This window comes from Manihot esculenta, chromosome 1 (assembly GCF_001659605.2).
Source record: "Manihot esculenta cultivar AM560-2 chromosome 1, M.esculenta_v8, whole genome shotgun sequence".
NCBI lineage: Eukaryota > Viridiplantae > Streptophyta > Magnoliopsida > Malpighiales > Euphorbiaceae > Manihot > Manihot esculenta.
This window is the reverse complement of record NC_035161.2, coordinates 32,285,767-32,305,675: the sequence shown is the minus strand read 5'-3', so window position 1 is coordinate 32,305,675 and position 19,909 is coordinate 32,285,767. Positions and strand designations below refer to the sequence as shown.

Here is a 19,909-nt window from a genome sequence, read left to right as displayed (position 1 = left end):
TCACCCGGAGTCCACGTTTAAGTGCTATCCTCACTCGGCCATCCCGTAGTCTCCATCTCTCCGCGAGCAGCAAAAGGAAAACGACATGCTATCCACGCTACAGCCTCCTCGTTCTCTCAGTCGCTTCCCTTTCCGCCTCTCATCCATTAAACCCCGCCATATAACCTTTGCTGTTTCTTCATCATCCTCACTGCCAGTAGCCACTTCCGCGGTCACAGACCAATCTCTACAATCCTCCCAAATCCTCACCATCCGTCACTCCCTTCTCTCTCGCCACCTAACTGCAACCCAACTCGTCGAGTCCTACTTAACCCGCCTTAGGCTCACCGAGCCCCAGCTTAAATGCTTCCTCCATATATCTGACAACGTGTTAAAACAGGCCCAGGAGCTCGACGACAAGATTAACAAGGGCGAGGATGTGGGTCCTCTTGCTGGGGTGCTTGTGGGGGTCAAAGATAATATATGTACATCCGATATGCCGTCCACCGGTGGTTCCCGCATTTTAGAGAATTATCGGGCGCCGTACGATGCAACGGCGGTCAGGAGAATGAAGGAGAAGGGTGCCATTGTTGTGGGAAAGACTAATTTGGATGAGTTTGGTATGGGAAGTACCACTGAAGGTTCTGCTTTTCAGGTTTGAGAGCCGATTCTCTTTTTAAACAAATTCTTTAAATTTGGAGCAAATGTTTGTTGTGATCATCATTTTTGTGAGAAATCATGAAGTCCCTAGCAACTGCAATTTTTTCTCTACTCTGTCTTGTAGTGGTTAAACCAAAAATCTATAATTGTGGTTTAACTGAATTTGGATATAATTGGATATCATATCTAGCTCAATTGATCAAGATTTTCTGAAGGAAAAAAATTCCGCCTTTGCATTGTAATAACTTGCTGTTGTTTTGGAAAAAAAAAATCACAATTCGCTGCTCTAAATGTATTTGTTTTCAGCTGTGCGTTCAAGTTATAATTGGAATTTTTTTTTCTTAATTAAAATGAAAGTCCTCTTGCATGTCACTCGATCTTTGCTCTCCATTAACATGGATGTTCCAAGCTGCCATATCACTGTACAATTCTAAATATGTTATTTTCTAGCATCAATGCACTTGGAGTTGATTTTTAGTTAGTGTGTGACATTTCATGCTGGTAACTAGAGTTGGTTTACTCAGGTGATCCATGTGTTCATTCGTTAGGTGACCTCAAACCCTTGGGACGTGTCTCGAGTACCCGGTGGATCATCAGGAGGATCAGCTGCAGCTGTTTCTGCTCGGCAATGTGTAGTGTCACTGGGAAGTGATACTGGTGGAAGTGTGAGACAGCCAGCCTCATTTTGTGGTGTTGTAGGATTGAAGCCAACCTATGGGCGTGTTTCAAGATTTGGACTGATGGCTTATGCTTCATCACTTGATGTTATTGGATGCTTTGGAACATCAGTTGCTGACACTGGCATCCTTCTTCATGCAATTTCTGGTCATGATAGATATGATGCCACCAGCAGTATAAGGGTATGACTTCATCTATCCTCATTTGTAGATAGGCTTAATTCAAAGGACAGGGGATTTTCTTTTCATGTTTGCTTGACCAATTGTGATCTTATCTCATAACCTAGCAGTTGACAGTACTTTCAGTTCTGATACATATGGAAAGTGACTAAAATTTTTATCTGGGAAAATTGACTTCTCTATTTTTCTCATTTGTTTAATTTGTTAATCCATTAGATGTTAAAGAGTTAAAATGTCAACTTTAAAAATTTGACTAAAAAGAACTGCTGTGAAAATTAAACACTTCACTTTAATAAGCAACAAGTTTATTGATTTATGGGTTTAAACTTTAAAGCCTTGTGGTTTCTTATTTTATTACAATTTGCTTATATCTTTAGGAGGTTCCAAACTTCACACCTCAGTTCACTTCTGCAAATCTTGTGGAATCTAGGCCATTGAAGGGATTGAGAGTTGGTATAATCCGTGAAACTCTTGATGATGGTGTTGATAATGGGGTAAAATCTGCAATCAGTTGTGCTGCATCACACCTTGAAGAATTAGGATGCACTGTGACGGAGGTTCATTCTTAAGCTTTCTTTGTCCAGCGCTAATCTGTGGTTCTACTATAAATTGCATTTTTCCATTCTCCTCAATTGACTTTAAAATGTTCATTTGCAGGTATCCTTGCCATCTTTCTCCCTTGGTTTACCAGCTTACTATATTCTTGCTTCTTCAGAATCATCTTCCAACTTATCACGTTATGATGGTGTCAGGTGAACTTACAACAGATTGTCTTATTTGAAATTTTGAATTTTATTTTGATGACAATACTGGGCCAAAAACTGTTTTTATTTATTTTACTCTAGTTGATCACTTAGCTGTATTAATTGCATGAATTTTTTTTGGCAATGATAGTTACCAAGATTTGGATGATTTATGTACTTGAGCTGAGAGAATAAAGATAAATGCTGAAAATTAGCATCAAGGTGAACTTAGGTGAAATTGCATTGCCTTCAAGTGGGTTGATTATTGCAGTTGAGAGAGAGAGAGATCCTGATAGTTTATACCATCTGGAATTTAGATTGAAGATAATAAAGCTAAAATACCTAAATTGGTGATGAGTTTGGGACTATAGGCTTTGTTCCATTACCTGTAAACTGTGGGAAGTTTCAAAACTTCGATTCAGGGAGCTTTCTCATATATTTTGCTTTTGACCAGAATTTATGCCTTTCTGTGGCTTTACGATATTTATTTTGGTAATATGAAATAACTATGGGTTTATAGACAGCTTGTCTTAGTTGTTAACTTGTTATCAAAGCTCTGCCCACAACAAAAAGAATATGCTTTCAACCTCTTGATGTTTGTTTCTTTATAATATTCTTATGCTACAGCACATGCAAAAACATTAACACACAAGCTATCATCCCTGCTTGACTTCCAGGTATGGAAAGCAAGCTGTTGCCGATGAGTTAAATATGCTTTATGGGGATTCTCGAGCACAAGGATTTGGTCCTGAGGTACTATCATCTTGCTTAAATCATGTAGATTTGAAATGAAATTTATATAAAGTGTTGCAAAGGTTTCATTGCCATCTTCTATTATCATGAATAACCTTAAGGCTTAAATTTATAAGTTAGCTCAGAAGGAAAATCTAGTTTGAGTTTTACTTGTCAGGAACCCTAAAGTTGTATGCATGTCTGCAGGTCAAAATGAGAATTTTGATGGGAACCTATGCCCTTTCAGCTGGTTATTATGATGCATACTATAAGCGTGCTCAGCAGGTAACATAAATGGTTTTGTAAATTTAACATGTATCTAGTAAAAGGTGGATTATGATGCACCCAGTCCATACTTTAAAGAGGATGAATATAATTAATAGAGTCTTGATGTTTTCAATGAGTTTAACAGCATGATTCTGAAGAGTTCTTGAATTTCTGGACTTTTGATATTCCTATTGGCAAATTTGGACAAGTGATTTGGAATACATTTGGCTACTTCTAAAGTTCTGAACATCTAATTTTATAACACTGGATTTTTAGTAATTTAGTGTAGGATTCTTATTTTTCTGTAACTGAATAAACATTTCAAGTGCTTTGAAGATCTTCAAGAAGAAATTTATGATTTTAATAGTTTTTTAGGTGAGGACTTTAATCCAGAAAAGCTTCAAGGCTGCATTAGATGCAAATGACATCCTAATTTCTCCTGCTGCTCCCTCTGCTGCGTATAAGATTGGTATGTTTGGACTGCTTGTTTTGACTTTATGCACCTGATGGTCTCTGTTCAAAAGTAAATATCTAATTACTTTAATTTTTGCAGGTGAAAAGAAAAATGATCCGTTGGCAATGTATGCGGGTGACATTATGACTGTAAGCAACTTTTGTCTCTCTATCTTCTTTCTGCCTAATTGCACGCTCCTTCCACTACTGTTTTGCCTCAATGGATGTTCTAGACTTGATTTCTGACCTTTAACAATTATGTCGCTGGTTAAGGATTGGCCGAGGAAAATAGAAAAAGTGTACTTCTGATTTGAAACGGAGAGATTGAGGGATCTTAATTTAACGTTAAAAAGCTGGTTTTGCAAGTAGTTATGAGATTTATGCTTGCTGTTGGTGACTTAAATCAATTTTTATAAAGGTAAGTATGTGCTGCTCTTTGTAAGAACGGTAAAGAAGAAAGAAAACCAGGTGGGTGTTTGACTGTAGACGGAGTGAAATGCAGAAGATGCACCGGAGTGATTCCTTACATTTGGCATCAACATAGGATCAGGAAAGAAAATAGTTTGGAATGTTAGCCAAATAGCTTTCCTCACAGTTTCACAAACTTGCATTGATCACATGGATAGAGATTTTGCTGACCTTATCCAGGATTGCAATGCTAACTTTAGCCGGCTGAAATGTGTAATTATCTGAATAAATTTATAATTTACTTTGCCAAGAATATTTCTGAAAATATTTAATCTGTATTCCGAGAAATATTGCAAAGTTACCTTCAATTCCAGTAAGTTCTGCAATTCTTTTTTCTACATTTCTGCCATGTTTAGTGTCATGGAAAAATGACGTGAGCTTAATTTTATGTCTTTATTTAGCAATTGTATCCTTGGTACAGGTGAATGTTAACCTGGCAGGATTACCTGCACTGGTTTTGCCATGTGGATTTGTTGAAGAGGGGCCTGCAGGACTTCCTGTTGGTGTTCAAATGATTGGAGCTGCATTTGATGAGGTATTGACATCTTATCTCATTCATGCTGTTGGAAATTCTCTTCTCCTTTGTTCTCCATTGTTTTGATGCTTAGTTGCTTTGTTGTTATTATCTACTTTCAGGCAACATTACTGAAGGTGGGCCATATCTTTGAGCAAACTCTCCAAGGTTTCAAATTCGTCCCTCCCATGGTAGCAGATGGTGCTAGCTAGCTTCTGTTATCTCTACTCCTTGGAGGAGGCTTAATCCTGTTTGTTCTTTAATAGGCTCTTCTGCGATTATTTTGAATTATTTGGCCTTCATTTGCCTAAAGTTAAAAGAGTACATTGCAAAAGTAATTGCGGGTTAGGTTTAAATTTGTGCCTGATTGATTTATAGTTTCAAGAATTGGAATTAAGAACTTGACACTAATTCAATTTAATTAATTTCTTTAATAATTAGTTTCAAGAGATGGATTTTTCCATTTCTTTACCAACAAATAAGGTAATAAAAAAAAATCATTTTTCGAAAAACTAAAACTCATGATATTTTTTTGTTGTTTTTTAGTTAATATTATTCATAAAAATTAATTTTTTAAACTTCCATAAACGCATAAATATTATATTTTAATTAACTATTTTTTAAAAAAAAATAGTTTGAACTAAGAATTGTAATTATATATAAACTCCAATTCTAATTCTATACAATTTTTAAAATTCTAATTTTATATGGAGTTCCAATTTTATATAAACTCTAGAATTAATTTAAATAATAAAAAAATATATAATTATAAATGAAATTAAGAAATTAGAATATTTTGGACAATTTTTTATTTTATATGATAAATATATGAATTAGTAAAACACATAACATTCAAAAAAAAAAATAAAAATAAGACGTATAAATAAAATTAAATTATATACAGCACAAATGCAAAAGTAAAATTGATTAACAAGAGCCGAGTTTTCCCGCCAACCAAACAGTGAGCTGAGCTCTGTACTCCCACTGATCATGTTAGCCTACACCACGGTACTTATCCATTGTTAAGTGTTAACTACAAATACGTATGCGTGAATTCCCAACATATTGTCTTTTGATTCATACGGAAACGGTGCACGTTAGTGAATTCGCGCGATAGAACAGAAATAAAGGGATAAGATTCCGATTGATATCGAGATCGGAACCATCTCTTCCCCATCTCCGATCGATCATCCTGTAAGCTTCGATCCATTACTACATAATCATTTAATGTTTGGCCATATTCTGGAAATAATCGATTTGATTATGGTGGCTTTTATAGGAAATGTATCTGTAATCTCTTTTTTTTTTTTTTTTTCCGAGGAGATTTAATGATTTGTTTTCTTTTAAGGTGCAGTTCAATATGTATATTAGTGGCTATTATGTGAAAATAATTCGAGAAATTTAATCTGTATGAACGTAAATAGTATGTTTGCTTGCTGAGCAAACTGAAGAAAATGGTATAAGCATTGCAGTGTTTCTTGTTTATTTTTTTTTTAACCCAGCTTTTTATTGATTTAATTTATACCAAAAATACGTTTTTATATTTAATTGTAAAAAATTAATTCTTTTTTTTTGTTGGTAGTCATCAATCATTGATTGATTAATTTAGTAATCATGGTTAAGTTGGTATATATTTGTTATTGACTTGCTTCTACTAGCCCTAACAAGGACATATTAGGAGGAGGAGAATATGTCTGAAAGAAAGAAGAAAGCTCCTACATTGGTTGATCTTTGTGTTGATGGAGCAATAGGTAATGTGATGTTCTTAGGAGACGTTGGGGATACAGATTCACATCTCCTTGATCGCATTTTACCACATTGTACAGTGGACAGTTGAAGCATGTAGAGAAGAGAACAGTGGTAAGATGGCTTACATCATTTTCTAAACAACGTTTTGCATAATTTGTTGAGAATTAGTCAAAAAAAAATTTTTTCTGACATCGGCGAGATCTTAGCCCAGTAACTGATAAGCTTTGGAAAAGGTTCTATGAGCTAGAGTTTGGTGTGGCGAATGCTAATTTTGTAACTGAGAGGATGAAGAGGTGCAAAGCTTCCTGTCCATGGAGAGACCTATATGAGGTGCCTCTTTTTATCCCTTGAGTTACTATTCTTCTAAACATTTATTTTTATTTTTTTTATTTTTACTTTTTCCAGCTCATATACCGAAACATCAATATTTGTTCTAACAGGGTGAGACTCTTGTAGGCAAAACTGAAGCTTATTGCTAAGCAGAGGGAAGTTGCTCGATTTCGGCAACCACACATAGAAGTAGTCTTTGGTGTGTCCTTAATCATTTGAAACATATGCTATTCTTCTTTTACTTTCCATATTTATGTTTCACTGCTCATTTTTATGCGTATTTCTAAATTTTTCTTGGTGTTCTTCGTTGTTACTCTGATAATTTCACGTGTATGATTTATGTGGTGGAGCCATCAAAGGCCACCATCCACTTGATGCATGCTGAATGTTAAGATTGCATCTTAATCCTTGGAGACAGTTCTTTGTTGGACTAATAATCAACAATTCTACATTAGATTCAGCAGCGTTAGGCTTTATCCTCTTCCTCTCTCTCTTCTTTTTTGTCTTTGTATTCTTGTTGCTTGTGGTCCAAGTAGGCGTGAGCATTTGGCCAGTTCCGACTCTGGTTCAAGGAGGGGGAACTAGAACTGGCCCCTCTAGTATCTGGTTTAGGTGCGGTTCAAGAACCGGAACCAGTTGACTGAGTCCGATCCCTGGTTTAACCTGTCCGGTTCAAAAATTGGAACCAGTTGACTGAGTCCGATTCATGGTTTGAACCGTCCGGTTTATGGTCCAAACCAGACCGTTTCCAAGACTTTGTCCAAGTGCTTTCAATTTTGTTGCATACTAACTGAATGCTAGCATGGCTAAGGTTTGCTTAGCCTGTTCACAAACGTTTTGTTGAGCTTTTCTCAAGTCAAATATACACGTGCCACACTGCGTATATTACTTATTCCAGTATAAATGCTATTAGTCATATTCTAATATAAATGAGATTAGGTGTAAACTCTGGCATTGTATTAGTTGCTGTGACTCAGATTTTCAAAATGCTTAACTTGTTCAATTTTTGTAGATACGCAACCCTAGCAAGTCCGTTTCTGCTCCAAGTTTCCATCTCCAGGCAGTAAAAGAAACTTCTATGGAGGTAATCTTTCCCTGTTCCTTTCTAATGGAACTTGCAGCCTATTGCAGAGGCTCTTAAACTTTAGAATTACAAATTTGCACGCTTGATTGTTTCACTTTTGAATATTTGTTTTTAGGAAGTGGACCTGGATACAATCTTTCCAGTTTCCAATGTGAAGGGCAAGTTGATGAAGAAATAAAAAATGGAGTTTCTTTAACTGGTAACTTTTCTTATGCGTGCTAATTTATAGGAAATCATGAAACTTTTTGGTTTCAAATTTTATGGTGATGATAGTAGATGCTGCTACTTCTTCCATATATAGCAGTAAATTAGTTAGCTATAACCCTAACACGTTAGCTAGAGACTAGAGAACAATTATACTTCTATACATTTAAGAAAAACAAAAGGAAAAGGCGTTTTTCTGGCTTTTTAATATCATAGTAGAGTTTTATAACAGAGAATAAGATGATGAAACAACTTAAATTTGAACTATGCATGTATGTCCGGTTGCAGCAAAGCTAAAATTGTAATTTTTTCTCATTCAAGAAAAAGAAAACTTGGGCCTTCATTTACTGGATAAAGCATTTGACATTTTTTAGATGATTTAAACCAATAATTGTTGATTTTTTTTGTTGTTCTTATATTTTTGGTTTATTGCTCTTGAGCAGCCGAGAAGTGAAAAATATTGCAGCCATGAAGAAAATGTCGATGCAAAGAAACAACAGGTAATATTGTGAGTGTGCCGTTGTATTATTGTGTCCACAATTACACAGTTCATGTCATTCTGCATCTTGCTCTACAGCTGGGGGCTTTCCTGGAAATAATTCTGCATTGTCTTCTAGACACAATAAGTCATTTGACAGAAGATTCTAGAAGCGTGTGATATCGGATTTGCTTTGTTTGCGAAATGATGTATATGCTCTTAAATTTGTGAGTTGGATTTTAGTGGTTGATAAAATAGATTCAATCGCCGAGAGTCTGATTCTTGTGTAAGAGAGAGAGATAGAACTTGCATCAATTGCATCGAAAAATCAGAGAACAATTTCTTTGCTGTTCAACGTATCAAATTTTTCAAGACGACGTAATATAAATTAACATTTGAAGACTTTAGATATGCATTCCTGTAACTTGATTTTCCAAATAAAACAATTATCTTGGCAGATGGCCATCACAAACAAGGCCAATTCAATGAAATGAACATGTATATACTAGCATGAAGCGGTTAAACCACAAATTGAAACATTTCATGGCATTTCTTTCAAGCTGGAAATTGCAAACTATTGTTTTCTTTCTGAATGAAAAACCTGAGCAAACCTTGAGAGCATGCTCCAATAGCGACCTAAATATTTTCAGTAGTAACAATTATTCATCCTTATACATTTATTTCTTTTTCATTTTTTTCTCCTTCCCATTCACATTGAAATGTTCAAATGAATTCAATGAAAGCCTAAATCCCAGATCCAGCAAGCCGTCGTCTGGAGGCATTAGAAACAGACATCTGACCCAGCCTGTCTGCATCGCCTGTTTCCATCCTTTCTTTGAGCGGCATATAATGTCGAAGCCATGCCCCAGTGTAGACCTAAATAGCCACATACAACATTCAGAAACATCACAAATTGCTGCAAAATTTCTTCTTAATCTACAATTCTTCCCAGCGTTCTGGTAAGATGATGAAAAAGAAAGTCTACAACCACTGGTAAGCCTAAAATTCTTTCTAGGAACAACACCATGCAAGTATTTGCTCATGTATAAATATTATCAATTACTAGTTCTTGACAATTTCAGTTTTCGCTTTGGTTGCATTTGAAATAATAACCCAATTTTATTAATTATGGAAGAAGCATCCGCATTCAGCAATAATAATGGGAATAGCAGCTGCCAAAAAGCAGGAGACAATCCCCAATTTAACTTCTTGAATGGGTAACAAACACCATGTTACCAAGCTATCACTCGCATTTGTTTGATGTCCCATTAATATAATTTCATATGTCTATACATTATGCCTCGTAGATCTGCACTGAGCAACATGTCCTGCACTTGTTACGATCCTAGTCTTACCATAAATAAAACACTAATATACCTCTTCCACCAAAATCCTCCAGATATTTGTTTTCATTTCTATGAAACCAAGTATGAAATGATGGTACAACACAATTTCTCTTTGGAAAGTAGACAACATCAGATATACGCACAGCAATGAGATTGAATTGTGAACAAAAGATTTAGAATTTTCAGCAGACACATAACTAACATCAACTATAACCTAATCATCATACTGGTTTACATGGAAGGATGAACCATGCAGGTTCTTACTTGGACAAAACCAACTTGTTCTGCCATGTGATATGGCAAGGTTTAATCACACAGATTAAAAACAATAATCAAACAAAATATACCAAGAAGCAACAGAAAAGAAATTAAGGTAGTAGTTAGAATAACCTGTTGTGGTCTCATTATCTTTGTATCAGGATCATCCAGTGACTCTCGCCAGTGAGCTAAGTAACCAGCCATTCGAGGGATGGCAAATAAAACAGGGAAGAACTCCGTTGGGAAACCCATCGCTCTGTTAACAAGAGTTTATTACTATTACCAGTTTTTTGCTTTAGGAAAAAGTAACAAGATATATTGGGTCATTCCAGTTAGACCAAGCACCATAAAAGTTGATATCTTATCTCTACCTATATATTAATCCAGAGTAGAAATCAACATTTGGATATAGCTTCCTCTTAATGAAATATTCATCAGATAAAGCAGCTTTCTCCAAAGCAACTGCCACCTGCAAATAACATGATTGTTGCTTAGAAGATTGGAAACATCCACAACCTTATTGTGTATTGAACATCTTCAATAAAACAGAACCGTTATAAGATAATATTTCTCAAAAACTACACCAACATTGTTAGTGCATTAAAGAATACCAGCTTATAATGTCATATCTGTTTAGTTCAACACCAGTTCCTCATTATCTGTCTTTCTTAAATAATTTCCACATTACTAAATGCAGCAAGGCACATCAACTTTAATAAAGAAATCACGATAGAGAGTAGGAAATCACCTCAATAAGAGGATCTCGACCAACAATAGAAAATACTTCCTCTGCTAGTTTCTTAATGACTTTTGCTCTGGGATCGTAGTTTTTGTATACCCGATGTCCAAAACCTGACATTTTTCTCTTCCTGAAAAATGGAAAGTTGCATGAAAAACACAACTTGATAATAAAAGCATTTTGCCTGAGAATGTATTTGTAAGGAAACATTTTGGGAAAAGAAAAACACAAATCAAAAGTAACATTCACCTGTTTTTCCCACCCTCAATGAAATCTGGAATGTTCTCAACGCTTCCGATCTCATTCAACATCTTAAGCACGGCCTAAAACAAGACAATAACAGAAAAAAAAAAGGTTTAGTGACTGGTGGCTGAGACAAAAATAACAGAAACAAGCAACCTACTGCCATAAATATGATTTGAGAACACCAAAATCAGATGTAAAAGAACTTGGTGCCAGAGAGAGAGAGAGAGAGAGAGAGAGAGAGAGAGAGAGAGAGAGAGAGAGAGAGAGAGAGAGAGAGATCTAGGAACTAATTTTAACAAGAAATTGAATAACAAAAGCACCACAATACACTTACCTCATTTGCCCCACCATGAAGAGGACCATACAGTGCTCCAACAGCCCCAGCAAGAGCAGTGTATACATCAACACCACTGTAAAAAGAAACTTCAAATTTGAGAAAAGACAAAGGGCTGCTTTGTTTCAGTTGAGAATCAGGATGTCTACCTTGATGCAAGATGCCGGGCAGCAGCAGTGGAGCAGTTCATTTCATGCTCTGCGTGCAGTATGAAAAGTATGTCTAGCACTCGAGCAAGTCGAGGATTAGGTTTATAGGATCGATTACCTCTACCATACAATAAAAAATGGTTTTAATTAGGAAAAACAAGGCAAAATATTCCTTTTAGCAATAATTATAAAATTTTAGTAAGAGATCGGCTATTAAGGCATGATATTCATTAGCTTTACAGATGGAACCTGCATTCCTTTTTAGAAGAAATGACAATTAAAAAATGTATTTAACAATGGCATTGTGGCAAGAAAATGGAGTATAAAGGAAAATTAATAAAAGAAACTTAAAGAAAAAACTCAGAAACATGTTGTTGCTTTTGCAAGAGATGTTGAAACCAGATCAATGAGAACAAATAAAATATAAATGGTATCCAGATATAATTGAGAAAAGATGCCACTCCACTTACAGTGAATCTAGCATGTACAAGAAGTTCTCTGCATAAGAAAGGTTGCTAGAAGGCAGAACTGGAGGCCTGCCTGCCAATCTCAAATATGCTGCTGCTGCGATAGTAGGTGCCTGCAAAATATAAGGTGCAGAATTAGGTATGAAATGAAGTGTTGTGGCACCATTATCTTGAATCAAGGGGAGGAGAAAAAAATTACAGAAAATAATTAAACAGCAGACCTTTCCAAGAATACGTGCAATTTGTTTGTCTCTAACTTGTTTGGACTTGTAAAGATCTTGCCCCTACAACAATATAAAGGATGTGATAAGAAATGCTGGAAACCCAACAGAATGAATAAAATACATCTCCTAATAAGCATTTAATCTAAGTAAATTAATCAATCACTAAACAATTGATGCCTGCCAATCCCAATACTTTGACTTCAGGAACCAGCCCAGAACTATTAATCAACCATTAAAGTAACCTTCAAGGATTTGCAATTTAAGGTGAAGAAATTGTGCAGTAGAACAAAAATGCCGATCACTATAGGTGATATGTGCAACATGCACATATGTAATGCTCCATTCTTAAAACTAAAATATTAACTTACTCTAAGAGCAGGATTAGCATCAGGATGAAATATCGAAAGAGCACTCATTGCACTGACAAGTGCACCCATTGGGTGTGCATCATGAGGCATTGCCTGTATAATGTCCTACAAAACAAGTTTAAGCAGCTTGTCAGAATAAAAGTTGAACTTATGGACAAGATTTTTTTATATATGGTTGTTATATTAACATAAAATATACATATGTTTCTCAATGCTAGAGACATATTTCAAACTCTGAAAGAGGTAAGTGTAGATACAACGTGTTCATAACTCATGCTCCTGTCTCAAAGGGTGCATAAATACAAAATAGAACTGGTAGTCTGAATTTATCAATAATGTTCTAACTTCCCCAGCATAAATGATATATAGAACCATAAACCCACATTCTGCAACATAATCTCCCATAAATAAACTACACTTATTATTATATTCTGGAAAAAAAATTAACAATGAGACCAGGTTTTATGGCAGTCATGAAAATTTAATAATGTTTTAAAGATTATTAATTAAAAGCATGTAATACTGCACATCCAGAAATGATGTTTTGGTTACTAAGAGATAGAAAATCCCACCAAAATGCCCTGTGGTACAGCTGAATGCTGAGAAATAGCAAATTCCCAGTCTGCTAACTGACTTTTGGATGGCAAGTTCCCATATACTGCAAAGGAAGCAATTTACATAAGATCTCAGCCAATAACCAAATAAACCAGATTGATGCAGTAGTGGAAGAAAGACATATAAAGTGTTTGGCAATTAAGTAGATAGTAGCAATTTATAAAGTAAATCATAAAAAGCAATTTAATATTTAGTTTAAAAAAATTCACCCTTTTCTCTTGTTTCACTCGAGACAAATAAAGAGACAGAAAAACAGAGACCGGACAGGAAACTTTGTCCTCTCAATGGATGTACCAAAATACCAGAAACAGCCCTATGTGTTCCATGCACAATCTGAATAGTTTTTTTACCATTTTTTATGAAACTAGTTAGTAATTCTAGATTTCAAAGGGACGAGACTCTTTGATGCGTGCCTTGCCGCAACGCTGGCAACTCCATTAGTTAAATCCAATGGGAAAACGTGAACATCATATCCTAAGGAATTGTTGAATGAAAGATAAGGGGAAAAAGCTAGCATTTCTTTGTTCTTGAAGTGCACGTGAATGTATCCATACTATGGAAGTAGAAAAACGCACGTAAGCATATTTCAAACTCAAAAAATTGCTCTTTTTTGACATATCAATGTGGCAAGCGGTTTAACTTGCAAGGAGGAGCCTCAAAAAGAAAACAGTCGGTCACTCTCGAATCCAGATTTTGATTCCTTAAATCTACGTGACTATAATACCAAAAATTACCACTGCGGATAATTATTAAGGGTACTCACATATGAGGTAGGATACTTCCAAAAAGGTGCTACTTTCAGCTAACTCCTCTATTGGGTAACCTCTATATCTGAGGATACCCTCATCACCATCGATGTAAGAAATTGAAGACTGAACAGGAGCCGTGTTGAGATAGCCCGGGTCGTAAAGTTTGAGCCCTTTGTCATCTTTTCCAGTTGATATCTGTAGGAAATTTCACAGGTGTCAGATCAATTGCAAATCAACAGTACGTAAACAAAAATTAACTTGATCAAATTAAAATTAATTAGCAATCCATGATCATGCTCATGTGTTAGTCTCAAAAAGAGGGGAAAAATTCCTTCAAGGTAACACTTAAAACAGAAAAGGAACAGAAATAGATCATCAATAAGGACAATAATACCTTCTTGAAATCAGAGGCTTTAACCGTGCCATGTTCAGAGACCTGAATTTGGTATTTCTTACCGGTCCTCTCATCAATGACGGTAAGAGTGCCCTGTAAGTTCCCTGGCAAAGGGACTTGGGCGGAGACACACTGTGCATCTAAAACGGGAGGTGAAATCGCGGCCGCGGCAGTAAGGTGAGCTGAGAGCACGGCCAAACGGCCACGAGCGGCCAAGGAGAAGGAGGAAGAGTCGGATTTTGACATGGTTGGATTAGAAGCGACACCAATAGTTGATCGGTTAGTTCAGATTTACAGAAAGAGAATTTGGCTTGGTCTTCTGAAAGTCTCGATTGATGTTAAGGTGCGGAGGATAAAGAGAACTGAGAAGGCAACGCCTGCCCGTGTATGGGGCCTTTTGTGGAAGTGTCAATTTTTTAAAGTCGCGACTGCTGACGTGGCGGTGGCGGTACGGTAATCCAAATCCTACACTCACCACCTGGGGACTAGTTCAGCTTCAGCCAGCAAGGTCGTTAGTTTAGGAGAAACTGAAATTCTATGTTTATTTTTAGTAAAATAAATATATAATCGCAATTAGGTGGTCGTTTCGAGATAGACACGTCGTTTCGCCCTTTCTAAAAGGATAAATTTCACTCACCCTTCCTGGATTTTAAGTGTTTTTACAGTTAATTTCAAGTGACGCTTAGTACTCATATGCACAAAATCGAGAGTTTAATCACTTTTTACATCTTTAATGTGAAAATATAAAATCTTATAATTTTTAATATATACAAAATATATAATTTCACCTATATTTTTTATCTAAAATATTAGTTGATAATCTAATCCTTTTAAGTTAACATATGAACCTTATAAAAATATAATTATTTAATTTCACATGCAAGATATTTTAAATTTTTAAAAATAAAATAAGTATATTTTATAAAATTAAAGAGTATAATAATTACATTTCATAAAATAATTTTATATTTTTTTTTAATTTTTATAATTACTCTATTTTTTAATAATGTACTGATTAAACTTTATACTTTTATATTTATTTCAATTACATTTTAAAAAGTTAGTGAAATTACTACAGTAAAATTTAAAATATAATTAATTATAAATTAAAATATTAGAATTTAATTGATAAATTTTTAAATTTTATGGTGTAATTATAAATTTTTTAAAAAAGTTAGAGACTTTTTAATTATTTCTCTTAAAATTTATAATATTAAAAAAATAATTTACATTATAATTATTATTATAAATTTCTTACTATTCATGACTTACTTTGGCTTTTTATTTTATTTCTAATACTCAAACATGAGAATTAAAATTTATTTTCCTACCCTATTTTATTTTCCCCAATTCAAATGTAGCGCAAGCGTGATAGATATTCATGATATATTGATTTTATGCCTCTATTTTTCTACATTTTACATAAAATCAAAATTTTAGATTTTGCATAATAAAATCAACTATTTTCAATTGGTACAAATATTGTTAAAAATAATTAAATTAAATCTAAAATTTTAATAATAAATTATAATGTAATATTTAAAGTTTTATATTTATAAACATATAATTATTTAATTTAAATTTTTTATTAAAAGTAAATACATTTAATATTTATCATATATAAAAATAAATATTTACTATAAATGAACTCTTATTATATAAAATTATCATATATAAATATTTATATATTAAAGTATTTCAATTAAATATTTCATTGAATAGTTGTATTTAATACTATTGCAAATTATTTTTTTAATTTAACAAAATCAATTATTATATTACGACTTGTTTAATTTTAAAATTCACGTCATATTTTATTTTTAATATTATTTTAATAATTTTAATAATAAATATATTATTAAATATTTTAATTATTTACAAATATTTTAACTAAATATATTTAATTAAAATTCTAAATAATTTATAAGTATATAATACTTATAACTAAATTTTAAAAGGTAGGCGAAATATGCTATTAGCCTTTTAATAAAACTTCACTTGGCACACCGGCCAAGAGCTGTAACAGACAGGATCAGCTGGAGGATTCCACACTGTGTTGATGATGACGTGTGTAGTAGTTATTGGATGATCATTTAAGCGCACATGGCAATTGGCAAAATAGAGTAGTTTCGCGTGCGCAAATTGGACAATCTATTTCCGTCCTCCTAGAAATGCTAAACGCCAGTTCACAAGTTGATAACTGTTTTCTTCTTGCCCACACATATTGTTAGCTGCTCCTAAACGCATGTTCCTGTCCTCGCGTCTTTCTTTCTAAAATTTAACGATGGACTGCTAATGTTTCTCCAATTCAAGGTAGTCGGAGCAATTATATTAAAAAAAATAATAAGTAATTAATATTTTTTTTATATATAATACGTTATTTTAAATATTTTTCTGTTTTTATATGGTGTTTTAGATTTTTTATTTTTTAAATTTACAATTTATGTGAATAATATTTATTTATTTACTTTGTAATCATTTTATATTTAACGATTAATGTAATATTTATTTTATATTTAACACTCTGTTAATATATTTTACTTTTTTATATTAAATTTAAACAATAAAAAAAATTATATCATTAAAAAATATTTTTTACAAAAAATATAATTATTTTTTACAAATAAACAAAATTTTAGTATTTAATTCAAATTATACCCAATTAATAATAATCGATAAATTTAATGATCTCATTTTATATTAAAGAAATGTATAATTAAAAAATTAATAAAAAATATTCTTTAACTAAAATAATTATAATTTTTTAATCTATACAATAAATTAAAATGGATAAAATTATGTAATAAAAAGAATACTATTTATATAGATATTTTAATTAAAAAATTATATAACCTTTTATTATATATATTTTTATTAAAAATTAATATATTTATTATTCTCCTTAATTACATAATAATCTTAAGCAACAGTTGAAAAAACAGAGGAAGCATACAAAATATATATTACTAACATATTTCATTTAGGAAGGTTTCAATTATAAATAAATTATAATATTTTTAAAAAATTGTTTTAAAAAAATTCTAAAATAATAAAAAATTATTTTTTTTCGATTTGATCGGTTTCGATTCGATTCGGTTCGATCGATTTCAATTTTTAATAATTTTTTTATTTTTTACACTTTATTTTTAATATTTTAAAATTTAATTAAAATATTTTAATTTTTATATGATTTAATTTCTCTATATTATTGAAAAAACATATTATTATCACTAATCGGTTCGGTTCGATTTTTTTGGTTTTTTTCTGATCAAAACCGAATCGAATCGAAATGTATAAAAAACCGAACCAAATTTTCAAATCGATTCGGTTCGATCAATTTTTTCGGTTTGAACCGAATACTGCTCACCCCTAATTAGGAGCATTTGAAAATTTTGAAAACAGCTTGAGGGACTATTTGAAAATTGTTACTGTAGATACTGATGAGGAAGAAAACAAATTAGTTAGGGAAATATTAAAAATAATTTAAAGTTAATTTTGTATGTGTTTTATTTATAAAAACTTAAAAATAATTAAATACTTTCAACAGGAAGATTTATAATTTAGTTATTAAATATTATCATTATTAACAAGTCAATTTCTATATTTTCAGAAATCTATTAAAATATTTTTATTTTTTCTCTCCGTTAACAAAATAGTCATTCCGTCTATTTTTAATATTAAAAATATAGAAAAAGTCCAAATTACTCATTATTTTCCTCCTCCTTTTTTTTCTCTTCTTCGTCGATTCTTCATCATCCTCTTCTATTTTTATACTTTTTCAATTTTTCTTTTCTTTTTTTCTTTAAAGAGGAGAAGAAGGAGGAAACAATTATTGTTCTTCTTCTTCTTCATTATCATCATCTTTTTCTTCTCCTCCTCCTTTTTTTTTTTTCTTTTTCTTCTTCTTCTCCTTTATTATCATCATTTTTTTCTTTTTTTCTTTTTCTTTTTAGAAGAGACTATTTCGTTGACGAATAATAAATGATAAAGACGTTTTAATAGATATGAGAAAAGATAAGTACATTTTAATAGATTTCTGAAAATATAAAAAATAGCTTGTTAATAATAATAATATCCAATGACTAACTAAAGTATTTTATTTGAGAACAAAATTAAATTTTAAAAATTTATTCTCTCATCCTTTATCTATTTTTAATGGAAAAGAGAACGGAAGAACTATTTCATTAATGAAAAGAAAAAATAAGGACATTTTAATAGATTTCTAAAAATATAGATACTGACTTGTTAATAATGATAATATTCAGGGACTAAATAGTAAATCTCTTTTTTTTTTAAATTAACCATTAAAATTTTTAAAGGAAGCTAAGTGAAAGTGAATCCATGTGCAGTGAAAATGAAAAATTACTGTTTGCAAAGATAAAAAGGCAAATTTTTAAGAAAAGGAAGAAGAGCAGTGAGACATTGATATCTCTCTCTAGAGTCTAGTGAGAATGTCCTTGTTAGTCAGTTCTGTTTTGGTCTTGTTTAATCAAACACTCTGTTTCCCTGCTTTTGCTTGTCCTCCACTTCTTCTTTTTGTTTTCTTTTTCCCCTTTTTTTTCATCTTCACATGTACCATTTACAAAAAAGAAAAAAAAAATAGAGCTTTACCTTAAATTTCAATTTCTTAGATAATATTCTAAACCCTTGAATAATTTGTCCATTTTAGAAATTTGTCCTGAGGGTGTGGGGTAGCATTTTCAATCAGTCTCTGATATAAAATACACAACTGATGGGGCCTTCTTCAAATTCAGAACAATAATTTCATGACTTTGTACCAGGGATGAATTTCTTCATGAAGTGAAAACAAAACCCTAAAAAATATAATTATATTTATTTATTAAACATTTCCCAATAACACACAGTGCAAAAACCTAAAATTCATTGTCCTCAATTTAATTTTATATTTTCCCAGTTTGCCATCATATGCAGCTCAACTCTGAAATCCCTCCACTCCAGGACAAATGGACCACAAAACCAATTAGGCTACTGGCCACCTTCTATGCAGCAAACATGAGTATTGTGACAACTAATGTAATAACACTGGGATTGAAACAGAGGCCTTCAGAGACAGTGTCAGATTTTCTTTCCTAATTGAAATTCTTACAAATGCCAATTGTCTAAAGCATGGGTAATTAATCTACATTGGATAACTCTGAAATCCACAGTAGTAGATTAAGAATGATAAAGGGTTGGGTGTGAAGATTTTGTGAGTAAACTTGTGAGAGTAAATGAACAAGGGTTTATATGCTTGTGGTTGTGAAGTAATGGAAACTTATGAGGGTCGAGGATAAAGTGGAAGTTTTGGTTTATGAGAAACTGTTTTCTTTACATATATTTTCCTCTTTCATCATACATGGTACAACAACACAGTCAAACTGAATATGAAATGTTCTGTATGTTCATGATTAGAGCCACATATCTGCTTTATCTTCGTAACCCAGTATGGCAGAAGAAGCTCATTTTTTCTGATAAAGTTAGCAGAACCTGAAATAAACCTAA

At 32.7% G+C, this 19,909-nt stretch overlaps 2 protein-coding genes and 1 long non-coding RNA gene across 7 annotated transcripts; 2 read left to right on the top strand and 1 right to left on the bottom strand.

Annotated features, from left to right (window-relative positions):
* The first annotated feature begins 26 nt into the window (after positions 1-26).
* On the top strand, positions 27-5,029 carry LOC110600616 (glutamyl-tRNA(Gln) amidotransferase subunit A, chloroplastic/mitochondrial). Its single transcript, XM_021737488.2, has 10 exons — positions 27-634; positions 1,188-1,499; positions 1,874-2,053; positions 2,154-2,248; positions 2,917-2,992; positions 3,179-3,256; positions 3,614-3,707; positions 3,792-3,841; positions 4,581-4,694; positions 4,796-5,029. Exons 1-10 carry the CDS (start codon positions 86-88, stop codon positions 4,883-4,885), a joined length of 1,638 nt encoding a protein of 545 aa, XP_021593180.1. The 5' UTR covers positions 27-85; the 3' UTR covers positions 4,886-5,029.
* A 463-nt stretch (positions 5,030-5,492) lies between these two features.
* LOC110609925 lies at positions 5,493-8,925 on the top strand. Of its 5 annotated transcripts, XR_006351136.1 has the most exons (8): positions 5,495-5,867; positions 6,332-6,533; positions 6,634-6,752; positions 6,879-6,951; positions 7,765-7,836; positions 7,952-8,035; positions 8,484-8,540; positions 8,618-8,925. It is a non-coding gene; the product is annotated as an uncharacterized LOC110609925 (long non-coding RNA). The 5 variants fall into 5 exon arrangements; XR_006351138.1 differs by having other exon boundaries at positions 5,493-5,867; positions 6,863-6,951; positions 8,484-8,925; XR_006351133.1 differs by having other exon boundaries at positions 8,484-8,925.
* A 112-nt stretch (positions 8,926-9,037) lies between these two features.
* On the bottom strand, positions 9,038-14,918 carry LOC110600607 (citrate synthase, glyoxysomal). The gene is made up of 13 exons (XM_021737478.2): positions 14,408-14,918; positions 14,028-14,208; positions 13,222-13,307; positions 12,650-12,754; positions 12,279-12,341; positions 12,061-12,170; positions 11,591-11,710; positions 11,442-11,517; positions 11,111-11,184; positions 10,871-10,991; positions 10,494-10,591; positions 10,255-10,378; positions 9,038-9,394 (listed from the first exon to the last, which is right to left on the bottom strand). Exons 1-13 carry the CDS (start codon positions 14,651-14,653, stop codon positions 9,263-9,265), a joined length of 1,536 nt encoding a protein of 511 aa, XP_021593170.1. The 5' UTR covers positions 14,654-14,918; the 3' UTR covers positions 9,038-9,262.
* Between the last annotated feature and the right edge of the window lie 4,991 nt (positions 14,919-19,909).